Source organism: Triticum dicoccoides, chromosome 1A (genome assembly GCF_002162155.2).
Source record: "Triticum dicoccoides isolate Atlit2015 ecotype Zavitan chromosome 1A, WEW_v2.0, whole genome shotgun sequence".
Taxonomy (NCBI): Eukaryota; Viridiplantae; Streptophyta; class Magnoliopsida; order Poales; family Poaceae; genus Triticum; species Triticum dicoccoides.
In genome coordinates, this window is record NC_041380.1 from 393,812,024 (window position 1) to 393,828,806 (window position 16,783).

The following is a 16,783-nucleotide window of genomic DNA, read 5'->3' on the forward strand; positions in this document are numbered from 1 at the left end:
TGTCAAATGATGAAATTTGAATTAACTATCTGCTAAATAAAATTTAGCAAACAGGCAAATTTCTACTCATTCTAGACATGTTTTAACTTCACAGATCAATGCTGGTAAAGGGTTAGCAACTGGTGAGTATATGACAGCAGTGCGGCTCTATTCAGAAGGTAGTTCTATATCTGGTGTTCAGCAACAGAGTGCCCGTACTTGTGCTGCTGCTGGAGAAAGTTCTTCGCAAATCACAAGAAAAGTGACTTGGAATGAAATGTTTTTCTTCAAAGTCGATTCTGAGGTATGTGAACTGGGCACTCTTTCTTTGAGTATCCATGTCATTTATTCTCTTACTGTGGTCATTGCTTTAACATCCATATCTTCTGTTGATTACATACCAGGAGAATTATGTTCTGGAACTTGTTGTCCTTGATGCTGGTAGAGGTTTGTGGCTTTATTAACTGCTATCTTTTTTCGTGTTGCCTGCACTTGTTTATATTTTATCATGTCTTACCGACAGGTCAACCCGTTGGTATTTACTCCGCTCCACTGAAGCAAGTAGTGCAAAAACTCCCTTCTGCCTCAAGTTCTGACTATGCAAAATTTGAACTGACTTTAGGAGATCTTATGACAACCAAGGTAGTGGTGAGAACTGATATTCAAGGCTGTAGATTAGTCATTTGTTTTTTTTGGAATAGAGTGCACAAATAATATGCTTCTTTTTGTATTTAAATAAGGTTGATTAGCGTTAATATAATTATGCAGGAACATGAAATTCTTAAACCAAGTGGAAAAATAAGATTTGCGGTGCTTGTTTCTGGTAGGGCTACTGCTAAACAAGGAAGCAGAGCCAGTCCTAACAGAAGCAGGAGTGGGTATATACAAATTAGTCCTTCCAAAGATGGCCCTTGGACAAACATGAAGTTGAACTATGCTGTGCCAGCAGCATGTTGGAGGTTTGGGGATTGTGTGATTGCTAGTGAAGCAACAGTCAAGGAGGGAAACAGATACGTTGGCATACGTTCCCTTGTGTCAATCACCAATACAACGGATTTTGCTATTGATTTGCGTCTAAAAGGAAGAGACTCTCAAAGTGCGGGGTCAGACGGCCAGTTAGAGAATTCTGATAAAGATGATCAAATAGAAGTTGGTGTGTTGGAGCCTGGTTCCACTATTCCAGTTCCATTGTCAGGTCTCTCACATCCTGGTGTGCTTTATACATTGCAACTAAGACCGACCATTCATCATGAACTTGTGCAGCATTCCTGGAGTGATGTCCAGGAGAGGCGCAGTCAAACTGAGTTCCGGAATGAGCAGGTCCTAGATATATGTGTATCAGATCTGTATGAATCTGAAAACTTACTGTTCTGCTCACAGATAGATGGGTCTTCTAGTACTTGTCAAGGATTATGGTTTTGCTTGAGTATAGAAGCCAAGGAGATAGGCAAAGATGTCCGAACTGACCCAATATACGATTGGAGTATAATTATCAAATCCCCATTATCGTTGACATATTATCTTCCCATTCCTGCACATTACACTGTTAGTGCCAGCCACCTTGACGAGGAAGAGACGAGTTGCTCCCGGGGCGAGCTAAACCCTGGTGAGGTTGTGAAGGTTCAAAATGTTGATCCAAGAAATCCTTTGTATCTGTCCCTTGTTCCACATGGGGGATGGGAATCAGTACATGTATGTATAATTTTGTTTTTGTTCCTAGCTGATATCTTAGCTTTTTATAAGTGTAGTGTTGACATGTTTTTTCTCCAACCCCAAGGAGCCTGTTCCAATATCACATCCCACCGAAGTTCCTTCAAAATTCATTAATCTAAGTTCTTTGTCAGGAAGGTGAGGATTCAAACATGGAAATATTTTGTGGATAATTTCATAGAACACTTTACATCTTTCTTTCTCTTGTAGAGTTGTGCAGATTATGCTTGAACAAAGCAGTGATAAGGACTATCTGATGGCAAGGGTTATCAGAATATATGTTCCGTATTGGATATCATTTGCAAGATTGCCTCCACTCACCTTGCAATTCGTTGATATCACTGGAAGAAGAGACAAGAGACGCTACCTTGCGCGCCCACGTGCAGAAAAAAGTGATAAACTGCTCTATGGTATAGGACATGAAGAATTGGTCGACGGATACACCATAGCATCTGGGTTGAATTTTAAGGGTTTAGGTCTCTCAGCATGTGTCTCCAGAAATGGACAACAGTTAGGAGCTCTCAAAGAACTATCACCTCTTGCTGACATGGTTAGCTTGGATGCATTCATATTCATATATATTCTTTTTTACATCTTCGGTTCCTAAGATGATCTGTTTGTTTTTTAGGATGGTACAGTTGATGTTTCTGCCCATGATAATGATGGAAAGTGCACACATGTATTTCTTTGCTCAAAGCTATGCTCGTACCAAGCTGTTCCAACAAAGGTAACTGAATGTTAGCCTTTAACTTCATATGAAAATTGTTAATCAGTTAACCTCATGTCATAGTACAACAGGTTATCTATGTACGACCATACACAACTTTTACAAACAGGGTTGGCCAAGATATGTTCATAAAACTTAGTGCTGGAGATGATCCGAAGGTCCTACATGCGTACGACAGGAGAGTCTCCTTTTTGTACTCTGAAGTGGGACCTGACAAACTGCAGGTACTACTTATCGATTGTAATGCTAGCTCTAGATAGAGTAATTTTAACATGAATTGCTCACGAAGCTTTATTCAGAACTAAACAAATCTTTTGTGGCAGTTCTCTATATGCTCTCTGGCTGTTCACGCAACATTTGAATTAACAGATGCTTACAACTTCCATTGGTCATTTTCATTTGCATCTCAGCGTCGTTTATATTGTTATGAAGAAAATACTTGCATTAAAAGTATTATGAAAGGTGGAGAGTATCTCGTACAATAATAACTAGAAAATATTTACATTAAAAGTTTTATGAAAGGTGGAGAGCATCTCGTACAATAATAACTAGCACAACAGACTGTGCATATCTTATTCAAGGTGTTGCTCATCTAAGGGGACTAAGGAAAGTACAGTGGACCTGCTGGCCTTGTGCATCCTATTCTCCTTAGTCTTAGAATCCCATTTTATGGATCTTTCTTACTTCACTTGTGTAAACATTAGTTGTACTAAAAATGCAAATAGTATTATATATACACCTGCATTACCTTCAGAAAGAAAGTAACTGTAAAAAGCTCTGGATGTTCTCATTAGCTCTACTTTCCTCCAGATATGGCAATTTCCTTTCATTTTATAATTTCCTGGTAGAATTGTTATAAGGTGTATTTACAGTCATGAGCTATCTTATCTGAAGGTCCGATTGGAAGATACTGACTGGTGTCAGCCTCTGGATATAGTAAAAGAAGATACTATCGTAATAGCAATGAGAAAGCAGGACCGTACTCAGAAATTTGTGAAAGCTGAGATACGTGGTTATGAGGAGGGTTCAAGATTCTTGGTCGTATTCCGTTTGGAGCCCACAGATGGGCCGATCAGGTATGAAGTGATTTTACAGTAGTTTGCAGGTATGAAACCACCATCTCTCTAACTATGACAATGATATGACTGGTTTCAGGATCGAGAACAGGACAAGTAATGCAACTATTGGTACTCGCCAGTCTGGTTTAGGTGAAGATACTTGGATCCAAGTGAAACCACTTTCGACCAGAAAATATTCTTGGGATGATCCATATGGACAGAAAGCCGTTGATGTTAGCATACAGAAAGGAGATGTTACTAGTTTCCAGTATGTTGACCTTGAAAACCCTGTTGCAAGTTCCACCAGTTTTGGGGAGCACGGCGTCAAGTTCAATATAGTTGAGACTGCCGATGTCACAATATTGAAGTTCACCGATTACCATAGAAGACAGGAGGGATCACCTGAATCTGAACTGGTTGCATCTACGTTGACACAAAATGAGACAGAGACAGGAGCTGGACCCTTGGAGCTTATTATTGAACTGGGAGTTGTTGGAGTCTCTTTGATTGATCATAAGCCAAGAGAGCTTTTGTACCTAAATCTGCAGAAGGTTTTCATCTCATACATGACTGGTTATGACTCTGGGACCACTAGCAGGTATACCTTCACATGCATATACTATTCGATCAAATTTTTGTTCATACACACATTTTTGCTGAAAATCTACATTGTTTTCTGAGCAAGAGTAACCATTTCCGTTTTGTGGGGATCCTGAGATACATTTCTTTCTTCCTTGTCTTGTATGTTATATAAGTCTGTTAGTTGAAGCTGCTCTTTTGTCTTTTGGCAAAAAGAAATGACAAACACAGTTACACTATGTTGAGCCTGAAGTAGCATGTTTGAAATCTTGTTAAAAAGGTGCATATATTGCTTCATACTCCCTCCGTCCCAAAATAAGTGTCTTAATTTTGTACTAACTCTAATACAAAGTTATACTAAGATTGAGACACTTATTTTGGGACGGAGGGAGTAGAAAATTAGAAATGTTGGGCATCTAGGAGGTTTATTTGGTTTGTTGCCAATTTCTTATTTGTACTAGACCAGCTGCTTGATTTAGGCAAATCACAGCCCCTTTCAGCATTTGCAATGGTGAGTGGTTAGAGATAATGTTGCTTTGAAGCTAGCTCTACATATGCCTTCTTTTATCCTAGCATTGCTTGTGCCACTGTTTTTTTCTGCTGATGAATAACATTTCTTTCAGATTTAAGTTGATCATAGGCCAGTTGCAACTCGATAATCAATTGCCATTGTCCATAATGCCTGTTGTTTTGGCAACTGAGAGCATGCCTGATTCAAATCATCCTGTTTTCAAAGCGAACATTGCTGTAAGCAATGTAACTTCGAATGGTATTCAAGTCTACCCACATGTCTATATACGGGTAATATTTGTTGCTGCGCAGTTTTCGACAAACAAATCTATAAAGTACCAGCAATGCTAAAAGTGGACAATTTTCTCTCTTCTAGGTAACTGACCAAACATGGAGGTTGAATATTCATGAACCTATTGTTTGGGCACTGGTTGATTTCTACAACAATCTTCGCTTTACCGGCACCTCCAGCAGCTCAACTGTCACTGAAGTGGATCCTGAGATACGAATAGAGTAAGCACCTATGTTGAAACTCAATTTGCCACATAATTACGGCAGTAGCTGTCAAGAATATTTCACTTATTTCTGAGATGGATACATCTGTATTTGAGTTGTTTCTGTTACTAATGTTTTACGGTTTTACGTACCGAGTTGTTCACCAGTATAATCGCTGAAACTTCAAAGTTGTGGACTAGCACTACATTTGTTATCTTGCCCAATTTCTAATTGCGGGATTGGTTTCCGCGTATCATGTAGTTGTTAGGAAAGCAACTTATCTTTATTGAAGGCTCAAGGGGCATATATATATATTACACATGACTTGAGGTGTAAGGAAACTAAACATAGACTAATAAGGACTCCTAGACCTATACTAATACTCCCTCCGTCCCAAAATTCTTGTCTTAAATTTGTCTAAATACGGATGTATGAAGTCATGTTTTAGTATTAGATACATCCGTATCTAGATAAATCTAAGACAAGAATTTTGGGACGGAGGGAGTACCTCCTAACACCCCTGCTCAAATGCAAAGCGTATGCAATAGCATTACATTTGAAGTGTAATACTAGAAAAAAAATGATAATCCAATTCCGCGTCTTGAGAGTGTCATCGTAGCATGAAGAGTCTTCAAAACCCGTCGAGTCGCCAAAGGGGATAACGAAGAGATGGCACATCAGAGGAAGACACCGCATCGATAGAAGATACTCCCTCCGTTCCTAAATATTTGTCTTTTTGAGATTTCAAATGGATTACCACATACGGATGTATGTAGACATATTTTAGAGTGTAGATTCACTCATTTTGCTCCGTATGTAGTCACTTGTTGAAATCTCTAAAAAGACAAATATTTAGGAACGGAGGAAGTACAAGAGAATAGGAAGAGATGGCACATCAGAAAAAGAATGAAACACTGCTTAAAGAATCATGGCCCATGAAAACTGACGGCGAAAGAAGCTCGGCGGCAAGAGGATAGGCTTAGATCAACAATGCAAAGAGAGGCCACATAAATCCTATAGAGAGGACAATGACCAGAAAAAAGGCTGACGGACAAAAGTTTGGTGGACTCGCATGACATGAGAAACACAAAATATCAACGGATTTGGTGGACGCAGCGGAAATTATAGAAAACGAGAAAGCACACACGAGACAAAGATGTAAGAGACATTGGACTTCTTTTTAGAAGGAACAAACTTGCAATGACGTAGCACGCATCACCAAAACACACCAAAAACTAGGCTGCACGCAGGGCGTAACAGCAAGCAGTAGCACCTAGCATCAGCAATGAGAGAGCAGCGTCAACGCAGGCAAGCATGCAGCAGCCAGTGTAGCAAGAGATAGCAGCAGCCACGCACACGGAAGCAAAAGCAGGAGAGGAACACGCCTGCACAGCTGCATGAGCGGACGCACGCGAGTGAGAAGCGGCTGCACACGGGAACACGCGTGCAGAAAGCAGCTGCTGATGAATCGGGATGGTGGTCGTCATGCGGTGGCGACGGTCTTCGCGGAAGGGCCGATCGTCCCAGCGGCAGACTTGGAGAGCAGCCAGTGGGAAGCGCAGCGGGCGTGGGAGACCTGCACGAGCGGCGCGGAAGACCTGCACGGGGGCGCCGTTGACCGGGGCGGTGGCGATCTTCAGGGCGATGGGATCCAGACTCCAGAATGACGGCATTGACCGAGCTCTAATACCATGTTAGGAAAGCAACTTATCTGTATTGAAGGCCCAAGGGGCATATATATATTGCACATGACTTGAGGTGTAAGCAAACTAAACATAGACTAATAAGGACTCCTAGACCTATACTAATACTTCCTAACAGTAGTTATAGCAGGCAATACATTACATATTACATTATTAGGACTCTAAAACTTTATTATTTTGAGTATAACTAGTTAAATAGTGACCATGGAAGTTAAATGCTCATGCATTGCTATAGGAACTGTTCTTATTGCATAATTTGTTTAAACTCTTGTGTTATCATAGTTCCTAACTTTGTGCAAATAAAAAAAATCTCAAATTATATGTCAATCAAATTGACTAATCAGAATGGCGTGATACATCTATCTACTACATAGAATGTATGATAATTGTGGTAATTAGTTGCTTGGCAACTTAAGTACTCCCTCCGTCCGGAAAAGCTTGTCCCAGGCTTGTCTTTCAAATGGACACGTTTTTTCGGACGGAGGGAGTAGTTGTTTGGATATAAAGAATTAGAGGTGAGATTTTGGCAAACCAGTTTTTGGAGGATTTTTGGGAAAAACCAGTTTTTGTTAGTTTTTCTGTTAAGGTAGGTTTATACTATTCCTTGTTTGGATGTGAAAATAAGAGGGCCACCATCTATAACTTCTGCTGGACACACACACTATGACACTAATTTGATGGCTCGAATTCTATTCTATCAACCTTCTTCTGTTCATCATCCTCAGCCGTGGGACTAGCCCTAAAATCCAGTATGATGCTGCGTTATGATTGGGGTCCTGGAAGCCAGAGGTCAAAGTGAACATATAGATGATGATAAGCCGCAGGTACAGGTGGTGACCCTGTGGGAGGTAATCTGCATGGTCCCGGTGGCACAAGGAGCCAACTGCAACAAGGTGGTGGCCCAGTTCGGCTCTCAGCGCAGACGCAACGCTTGTGGACCGCATTGCACGGCTCACCTCCCGCCCGCCACATCGCTTCCTCCGCCGCGACATCTTCGTCAAGCTCTATGTCACTCCAGCTGAGGTGCCCATGGTGGTCTTGTTTTTGCCGCCGGCAGAGATCTGTACCAAGAGGTGCCCGTGGTGGCCTTGTCGAGCTCTTGTGGCTGCCGGCAGAGCTCACCATGTAGTAATCGTCGCCATGCGCGCCCTGCCTGCCGTGGTCACTCCCACCTCTCCATCCCATGCGGCGACGGTCATGTCCGAGCACCAGCAGCGAGCTTGTGCATGGAGAGGATGTCACGGCGCGACGGGCTCAACACGTCTCTCTCCAACGACTTCGTGGCAGCCGTATGTAGAAAACCAGATTATGCAAAAACGCCAATTAGTCATTTTTTTAAAAGCTGGGTTGTTAGGCTTCTGTAAAACTTGGTTTGCTATATCCATGAAGCAGCTAGACAATTCAAACAGGATTTTAGGTTGTTACACCAGAATCGAGGTTAACGAGAACTAGTTTCCTACAGTCCTGGTATCCAAACAAACCCTAAGAGTTAATCTCTGAGGGTGAACGGACCGCCACCAACCCAGATATGTACAAGAGCAAAGATAAAGAACCATGTGAACATCATCATGTTCTAGTATCAAACTAATGCAGAATAAACATCATGAGCATAATATGTGCATACATTTTGAGTTTCTAATAAATTTATGACAACAACTTTTTAGATGGCAAATTAATTTGAATTCGCAAAATAGAAATAATGCATGTATGCTAAACTGGTTCAAATTAGATCACATGTTTGGCATTGCTGAAGCAATCAAAGTATCACTCATATGGTGGCCTGTCAAGTGCTATAGAGCCCACTTTGTTCTAATGTGCTATTATTACCCTGCTACTGCTATTGCATCCGCTACAAGTGATATTTTAGCACTTCCATCCAGATAGATGCAGCCCCTTTTTTTAAGTACTAGAGCACAATTTAGATGGTATTTCAAAGAATGATTGTACATTAGCTTTTTTCAGCTTAATATACTATATCCGCTTTTCAGATATTGTTGGTCATGTGATACTTGGAAATGTATGATATGGGGTATTTAAGATGAGCAAATAATCCAGTGTCCTGCAAAAAAGTTGCTTAGCTTCCATATATGATTTTTTGGTAGGAATCTCCATACATGGTATTAAACATTCCATGTGTTGCGACCTATATTTAAGCTATTTTATTTTATGTATTTCTGATGGGATATCATTGTATAGGCAAAAAAAAGAATATAAGACGTTTTTTGGTCTAGAAACGTCTTATATTGTGATAGAGGGAGTATGACGTATTTTGCGCATCCTACAAAGATTTGCAGGAATTTTCATGTAACCATGTTGGATTCTTTCACATCTCATTTGGCTTAACAGTGTATTGTTGTCCTATTGATTTCCGTTTCTCTTGTTCGTTTTTATTCTAGCCTTGTTATTTTGGTTTCTCTCAGTAGAAAGTGTTCTGAAATTCGGTAATTTTGTTGTTGTGCTAAGTAAACACTGCTGTATTATGTGTGTTCGTTCAAGTTTCCACTAGTACCACAAAAGTCAAAACATATATGATAACAATTTGTGTTTAGATAAGTTACACGGGTTAAGTTGAGCATGTTTCATTTTTTGTGTTAAATTTATGAAAGCGTTGACTTTTGCTACTAACATTTTTGAACAGAAGTTAGCTGGGTATGACATAATATTTTATAATTTCAGGCTTGTTGATATTTCAGAGATAAGGCTTAAAATATCTCTAGAAACTGCACCTACTCAAAGGCCACGTGGTGTCCTTGGTATTTGGAGTCCTGTCCTATCGGCTGTGGGCAATGCACTCAAGATTCAGGTAGCTGAACATTATTTATTGGCAAATCATGTCGGGACCAGATCAAAATTAACTTATATACTCAAGTTCATGTTTCTTGTCCAATGCTCACCTAACTTAGTTGATATGTACGGTGGTCCACATCAGGGTGACTACTGTTCAGATGAAAGCTAGACATACTTCAGTACTACTATTTTAATTTTATTCGAACTCTTCCCTAACTAATAAATCTCTAGGTGCATGGAAAAGAGCTCAAACCAATAAGCGATCATTTCTATCTTGAATTGATTCATAACTTAATCAGACTACTGGAGTAGTTCTATGCACATTACTATTGGAAACTGTTGAGCATGTTTTGTTTCTGAATTATGAACTGTGAGATATATTTCGGTCTTATTAACAGTAATTTTATACTGTGTTGTTTGCTTTAGGTGCATCTTAGGAAGGTAATGCACAAAAGCCGGTTTATGCGGAAGAGCGCAATTGTCCCTGCTATCGTTAACCGAATCAAAAGAGACCTCATCCACAATCCTCTGCACCTTATATTTTCTGTGGATTTTCTTGGAGTGACAAAATCAACTTTGTCATCACTCAGTAAAGGATTTGCGGAGCTCTCTACCGATGGGCAATTTCTTCAACTGAGATCAAAGCAGGTAAAATTGCGTGTTTTAGTATATTCTTGCTTATGAACTCCACCAGGCATTTCAAGTTGAGTATGATTCAGGGTTGGTCAAGGAGAATCACTGGCGTTGGTGATGGACTAGTTCAAGGGACTGAAGCATTTGCTCAGGGTTTGGCTTTTGGGGTTTCGGGTGTTTTAAGAAAGCCAGTTGAGAGTGCCAGGCAGTATGGTGTTATTGGCATTGCACATGGTCTTGGTCGTGCCTTTGTGGGATGCATTGTTCAACCTTTGAGTGGTGCCCTGGATTTTTTCTCCTTGACAGTTGATGGAATTAGTGCCAGCTTTATAAAGTGTGTGAATATTCTGAATAACAAGTTTGTTCCTCAGCGGATTAGAGATCCTCGTGCTATTCATCGAGATGGTGTGATAAGAGAGTATGACAGTTTAGAAGCTTCTGGCCAGGTGCATTGCTTTTTCATATTTGTTCGTCATTTTTACTTTGGTGATTTATTTTAATAGAAGAGAGCTTGAGTTATGTAAAGAGCGAAATATAATCAATGGACTACAATTTTGTCATAACATACTACTATCTCCAGTAAAAAGGTGATGTCCTTTAATCCAAGCAATCAAAGTACGTTAACTCAAACCATAAAGTATTTTCATAATATTAAAAATGGATGGTCAAAGTTGTGTTTGGTGGTATGTGTCAATTAAAAACAAGACATGAATTTAATATAACAGTGTCAATCATTATAGATCTGGTTTCACTGAGATAAAAGGCCCCCTTTCTTTGATTTTTGCACTCACATTAAGTTCCTAACCAAGCCAGCATGCATGGCTTTGTGACGATGCTATTAATATGTTGTACGCTAATGTTTTATTACTCCATTCTTCAGATGGCCCTTTACCTGGCAGAAGCTAGCAGATATTTTGCATGCACAGACTTATTTCGAGAACCTTCTAAGTATGCATGGTCTGATTACTACGAAGATCATTTTATTGTGCCAAACCAGAGGATTGCTTTAGTAACCAACAAGAGGGTGATACTCCTTCAGGTAATGCTTCTTTTTATCTGATTCTCTTAGTACATTCCTCTAAATTTTGACTAAACTTGTCCTTTTATTAGTGCTTGGATCTAGATAAAATGGACAGGAAACCTTCCAAAATACTTTGGGATGTCCCTTGGGAAGAAGTACTTGCATTGGAACTTGCAAAAGCTGGGTATCAGAGGCCTTCACATGTAATCGTACATCTGAAGAATTTTAGGAGGTCTGAGAACTTTGTAAGGCTTATAAAGTGCAGTGTTGATGAAGAACGGGAAGCTCAGGCTGTTTTACTTTGTTCTTCAATACGAAAAATGTGGAGATCTCACCAGACAGGCACGAAAGTTGTACCCTTGAAGGTTCCTTCTGGCCAGCGCCCTGTATATTTTGCATCAGATGATGATAGAAGGGAATCTCAGAGTCCTGCTAGGCCTTTGCTAAGCTCAAGAGGAGCGTCCAGTAATGTTGAGCATCGACTTATAAACCACACAGTTAACTTCCAGAAAATGTGGAGTAGTGAACAAGAAGTTCGGAGCCGGTGTAAACTTCTTGGGAAGCAGGTAAGTTGGCTGAATTCTTCATAGAGATCAAAAGAAGTTCGGAGCCGGTGTACTAAGGTAACCACAATCATGAGTTTGTATTCCAGGTTGCAGACGATGGAAGGATTTTTAGCATCTGGAGACCCCTATGCCCTAGTGGGTATGAAACTATACTGTATCCATCTAATATACCTATTTTCTGCTCTGATGCTCAAAGTATAGTACCGCTTATTTGTAGGTATGTCTCAATTGGAGATGTCGCTCATGTTGGCATCCATCCACCACATTTTGCTGCTATCTACAAGAATGTTAATGACAATTTTGTGCTACCTCTTGGCTATGACCTGGTAAGTGTTCAGTGAAACATTTTCTATTACATTCTGTAAGGTTGACAGGACATCAATTAAATGCCCTAGACCTGTCTCCTTGATACTTTTAGTCAGCTTTGCGTTTGCACTGTAGTATATAATGTTTTGGCTATGCAAAACTGATTTCAGTTTCTGTTTTATCGTGCACGCAGGTTTGGAGAAATTGCGCCGAGGATTACAGGAGCCATGTATCATTATGGCAACCAAGGCCACCTGAGGGATACGTGGCTCTGGGATGTGTGGCTGTTTCTGCTTTCGAAGAGCCCCCTCTTGATTGCGCCTTTTGCGTGAATGAGAGATTTGCGGAGGATGCAGTGTTTGAGGATCAGATAGTATGGGCTTCCTCAGATGCTTACCCATGGGGATGCTACATTTACCAAGTTCAGAGCAGTTCGCTGCAATTCATGGCACTCCGTCTTCCAAAAGAGCAGTCTGAGCAGAAGCCTAAGAAGATCTTGGAGGCGTATCTCCAGCGAGCATCAGATTAATGATCCTATGAGGCGAAGCAGACATGTCATGCATCAGAGACATCAGGAGCGGTATAATACTCCCTCCATCCCGACACTATGATAGTGTAAAAAATGATCTCACATTTTGGGACGGAGGGAGTATGATATAGGGAAATGAGAAACTTTGCTATGCAAAAGAGAAGACTCAGCAATCTTGCGCAAGATAGTTTGTCTTTGATATGAAATATTTTTGTACAGTTTTGGGCGGCATTATGTTATTGAGCATGGCATTTTTGCGGGGAGAGATAATGTGCTAGCCTGGCTTTGTTTTTCGGCTGTTGCTGGGATTTGTATCTCTGCTTGATGCTTGTCAATAGTGTAAACTAGTAGGTGGGAATGGCTGTAAGTGTACATTTTGTAACGCGTTGTTATAGTGCTCTTTCTGCTGTGGTGCTGTTGCTAAGATTTGAAGTTTTGCTTGATGCTGTCAAAATTAGCCAACTGAACACCGTTCAAACACAAATCGGAAGGTCACAGGCTTACGGCCCATTTTGTCGCTCGAGTCGTGACACAAAGTCTTAACGAATGCAGAGGACCAACCCATATCACGCAGCCAAGTAAGTGCAAAAACGCATAGACAAGTATGCCGAGCTCCAAAGGGGATCTTGTTCCTAAAGACCATCCAGCACGCGAATTGATTGGCCGAACAAGGGCATTCTCCAAGCGGATATAACGACGTCGAACGACACAGCAATGCCAAGTCAATTTAAAAACAACCAATAAGGGCACTACGAAACAGTAATACATCATAATCTTACATACAAACTCTACTCTGCAGGACTGTCGGGCTTGGGCGCCTCTACCTCCTCCAGGAATTGTTGCGGATTAGGACTCCCCGACGAAGGCCTCACCATCGCATTATAAAGTGGGTGGTCCTCATCTTCTTAGCCACCGCCGCGACGTCTTGGCGCCAGCCCTCTGCATCATCGTTCTAGATCTTTGGCAGCGGAGCTGTAAAAGGCAAAGAGAGAGTACACTTAGCAGCAACCTCCAAGTTGCAACAGTTTTGCTGTGTTTCAGCAAGCTGCTTAGGCGTCGCCGTCTCCTCGCTTTCTGATGTAGGATGGAAACTCTAAGGCCGATTTTTCACGAAATGGAGAGAATTCTACGAAGAACACGAAGGACACAAGGGGAAACACTCAAATCAGCGGAAACGATCACACATGTGCTAGATCCACGAACATAGAGTGATACAAGATCCAAACGCAACAAAGGACGATACAAGAGGCGATAGTCTTCTCCGTGAGGAGGTCTTGAGGGGTCTTCCCGTGAGGGGTCTTGAATCCACTTGGGGGATCTTCTCCGTAGAGGTTGCGGTCTCCGAAGGAGAAAGTATCGAGTGGATGAGCAAAGCACTGTCTCCAAAATGAGCTATCACATTGCTAACCCTAAAACGTAGGTGGGGGTGTAGTATATAGTCTAGGGTGCCAAGGGATACATGGGCTTCGGCCCTTTACATTGTGCGTAGACAGGGGGAGCTGGATGTCCAGGCGTCGGGCCGGATGTTCGGGCCTTCCCGAGGTGCCGGATGTCCCGACTGGCAGGGTCCGGTTCCTGAGCTCTCTGGATAGGCGTGGTCTGGATTTCTGGGGTGGGGTCCACATGTCCGGTGGCTCACGTCGGGCCGGATGTCCGGTGCCTGAGCCGGATGTCCGGGATGGTGGGGGCCGGCTTCGGTGAGTTCCTGTGAAGAACACCGGATTTCCGGCTGAGGCCGGATGTCCGGGCTCGTGTCGGGCCGGATGTCCGGGTCCTGGGCTGGATGTCCGGGCCCTGTAGCTTCGGCTGTTGGGCAGCGACTGCGGTTGATGCTCTAGGGGCCGGATGTCCGGGTCCTGGGGACTTCTTCGGTTCCTTCCGTCTTTCCTCTTCATCCTTGTACTTATGGACTTGTCCGTCTTCACATGCATCTTCAAGAGGGTCTTCTTGATACCTGATCATGCACAACATTTCGGATTTAGGTAGTAGCCATGTCTCGAGCAGGTCCTATGGAATATCATTGAGGAGATATGTCACCTCGGTCTCGAGAACTCTAGCTCGTGCTCGTGTCATTGGTCCTCTTGGCACTTGATGAGACAACGGTAGGTCCATGGGGATGACCATAGGATGCTCCGCATCATCTCCCCCCTTGGGAAATATCCGACCTCGGATCAAAAGCCTCATCACCATGGTAGGGAGAGAGATCTTTGACGTTGAAGATGTCGCTAACGGAGTACTTGTCGCGTGGTATGTCGATCTTGTAAGCGTTGTTGTTGTAGCGTTCAAGCACCTTGAAGGGTCCATCGACTCGTGGTAGAAGCTTGGATTTGCGTTCGTTGGGGAAACAATAACCTTGAAGGGTCCATCGACTCGTGGTAGAGCTTGGATTTGCGTTCGTTGGGGAAACAATCACCTTGAAGGGTCCATCGACTTGTGGTAGAAGCTTGGATTTGCGTTCGTTGGGGAAACAATCCTTGCGAAGGTGTAGCCACACAAGATCTCCAATGTCGAATATCATGGGGTGCTTGTTGAAGTTGATCCTGGTCGCGAGGCGTTGTACTTGGCGCTCGATGGTGTGCCTTGTATCTTCATGCATCTTCTTGAGGTAGCTCACTCTAGCGCTCACGTCCATGTTGATGCGCTCTTGTAGTGGTAGGGGTAGAATGTCCAATGGGGACAACGGGTTGAAGCCGTAGATGACCTCGAAGAGGGACTTGCCGGTAGTCGAATGTCTTGCACGATTGTAGGCGTACTCGACGATGGGTAGACACTCCTCCCACTCCTTGATGTTCTTTTTGATCAACACGCGTAAGAGAGTAGATAGCGTCCGGTTTGTGATCTCCATTTGGCCGTCGGTTTGTGGGTGGTATGCCGAAGAGAACAAGAGCTTGATTCCGAGCTTGGCCCATAGTGTCTTCCAAAAGTAACTAAGGAGCTTGACATCACGGTCCGATACGATAGTCTTGGGCACTCCATGTAGGCGCAAGATTTCCCTACAAAAAAGATTTGCAACATGTGAAGCATCGTCTATCTTGTTACATGGGATGAAATGAGCGATTTTAGAGAATCGGTCCACAACAACAAACACAGAATCTTTGCCATTCCTAGTTCTAGGCAAATCAAGCACAAAGTCCATACTAATATCTTCCCATGGGTGATACGGTATAGGAAGTGGCATATAGAGACTTAGCTTTGCAACATGTAGAGCATCGGTTGGTGAAGCGTGGGATGTCGTGAAACATCTTTGGCCAAAAGTAGTTCTTTGAGAGCGTAGCGAATGTCTTGTCGCGTCCAAAGTGTCCCATAAGTCCTCCATGAGCTTCTTGCAAAAGTAACAAATGAAGAGAAGACTCGGGAATACATAGTTTGTTAGCTCTCATAAGATAATCATCCTTGATGTAATAGCGTTCCCAAGACGTATGCGTCAAACATTTGGCATAAGGGATAACAAAAGTAGGATCATGCGCATATAAGTCTTTTATGTGCTCAAAGCCAATACCATTCAATTCAAGTTTAGTTACAAGCATGCATCGGGAAAGCGCATCCGCCACAACATTCTATTTGCCTTTGAATGCCTTAATGAATTCACTCCACTTAGCATGAAGCTTGTTCAACTTAGTTTGACCCTTAAGATACTTAAGTGTTTCATGATCCGTGTGAAGAATGAACTCATGAGGGCGGAGATAATGCTTCCAAACATGCAAGACTCTCACTAAAGCACAAAGCTCTTTGTCATAGATGGGGTAGTTAAGTTGCGCTCCGGAAAGTTTTTCACTAAATAAGCTATTGGGCGCTTCTCTTGCATCAATACACCTCCTATGCCATAACCACTAGTGTCACAATGGATCTCAAATGGTTTATAAAAGTTGGGTAATGCAAGCAAAGGGGCATGCGTAAGCATATTCTTAAGCTCATTGAATGCGGTATCTTGAGATGGTCCCCAAACAAATGGTGCATTTTTCTTACTCAAGGCATGTAAAAGTAAAGCGATGGTGCTAAAATCCTTCACAAATCTATGATAGAAACCGGCTAAGCCAAGAAAACTACGCACTTGTTGCAAGTTGGTTGGTTGTGGACAAGTTTTAATAGCATCTATTTTAGCTTCATCTACATGCACACCCTTAGAAGAGACAATGAAACCCAAGAAAACAAGCTTATAAACACCAAAAAGGAATTTGTC

The 16,783-nt window shown here is 42.2% G+C and overlaps 1 protein-coding gene across 2 annotated transcripts in view; it reads left to right on the forward strand.

The window, feature by feature from the left end:
- The window catches only part of LOC119275503, a 34,182-nt gene extending 21,147 nt beyond the window's left edge, over positions 1–13,035 (forward strand). The window contains exons 43-62 of one of the 2 annotated variants that reach the window (XM_037556372.1): positions 95–283; positions 384–426; positions 503–621; positions 748–1,671; positions 1,757–1,827; positions 1,900–2,239; positions 2,318–2,416; positions 2,488–2,640; positions 3,311–3,492; positions 3,572–4,072; positions 4,677–4,854; positions 4,940–5,076; positions 9,438–9,564; positions 9,975–10,196; positions 10,268–10,627; positions 11,062–11,220; positions 11,292–11,768; positions 11,855–11,907; positions 11,986–12,094; positions 12,268–13,035. In XM_037556372.1, the coding sequence (XP_037412269.1) occupies positions 95–283; positions 384–426; positions 503–621; positions 748–1,671; positions 1,757–1,827; positions 1,900–2,239; positions 2,318–2,416; positions 2,488–2,640; positions 3,311–3,492; positions 3,572–4,072; positions 4,677–4,854; positions 4,940–5,076; positions 9,438–9,564; positions 9,975–10,196; positions 10,268–10,627; positions 11,062–11,220; positions 11,292–11,768; positions 11,855–11,907; positions 11,986–12,094; positions 12,268–12,603 (4,779 nt within the window). In that variant the 3' untranslated portion in view covers positions 12,604–13,035. Of the gene's footprint in view, positions 1–94; positions 284–383; positions 427–502; positions 622–747; positions 1,672–1,756; positions 1,828–1,899; positions 2,240–2,317; positions 2,417–2,487; positions 2,641–3,310; positions 3,493–3,571; positions 4,073–4,676; positions 4,855–4,939; positions 5,077–9,437; positions 9,565–9,974; positions 10,197–10,267; positions 10,628–11,061; positions 11,221–11,291; positions 11,769–11,854; positions 12,095–12,267 lie in introns of both variants that reach the window. The other variant, XM_037556364.1, reaches the window with a different exon arrangement.
- The last annotated feature ends 3,748 nt before the right edge of the window (positions 13,036–16,783 follow it).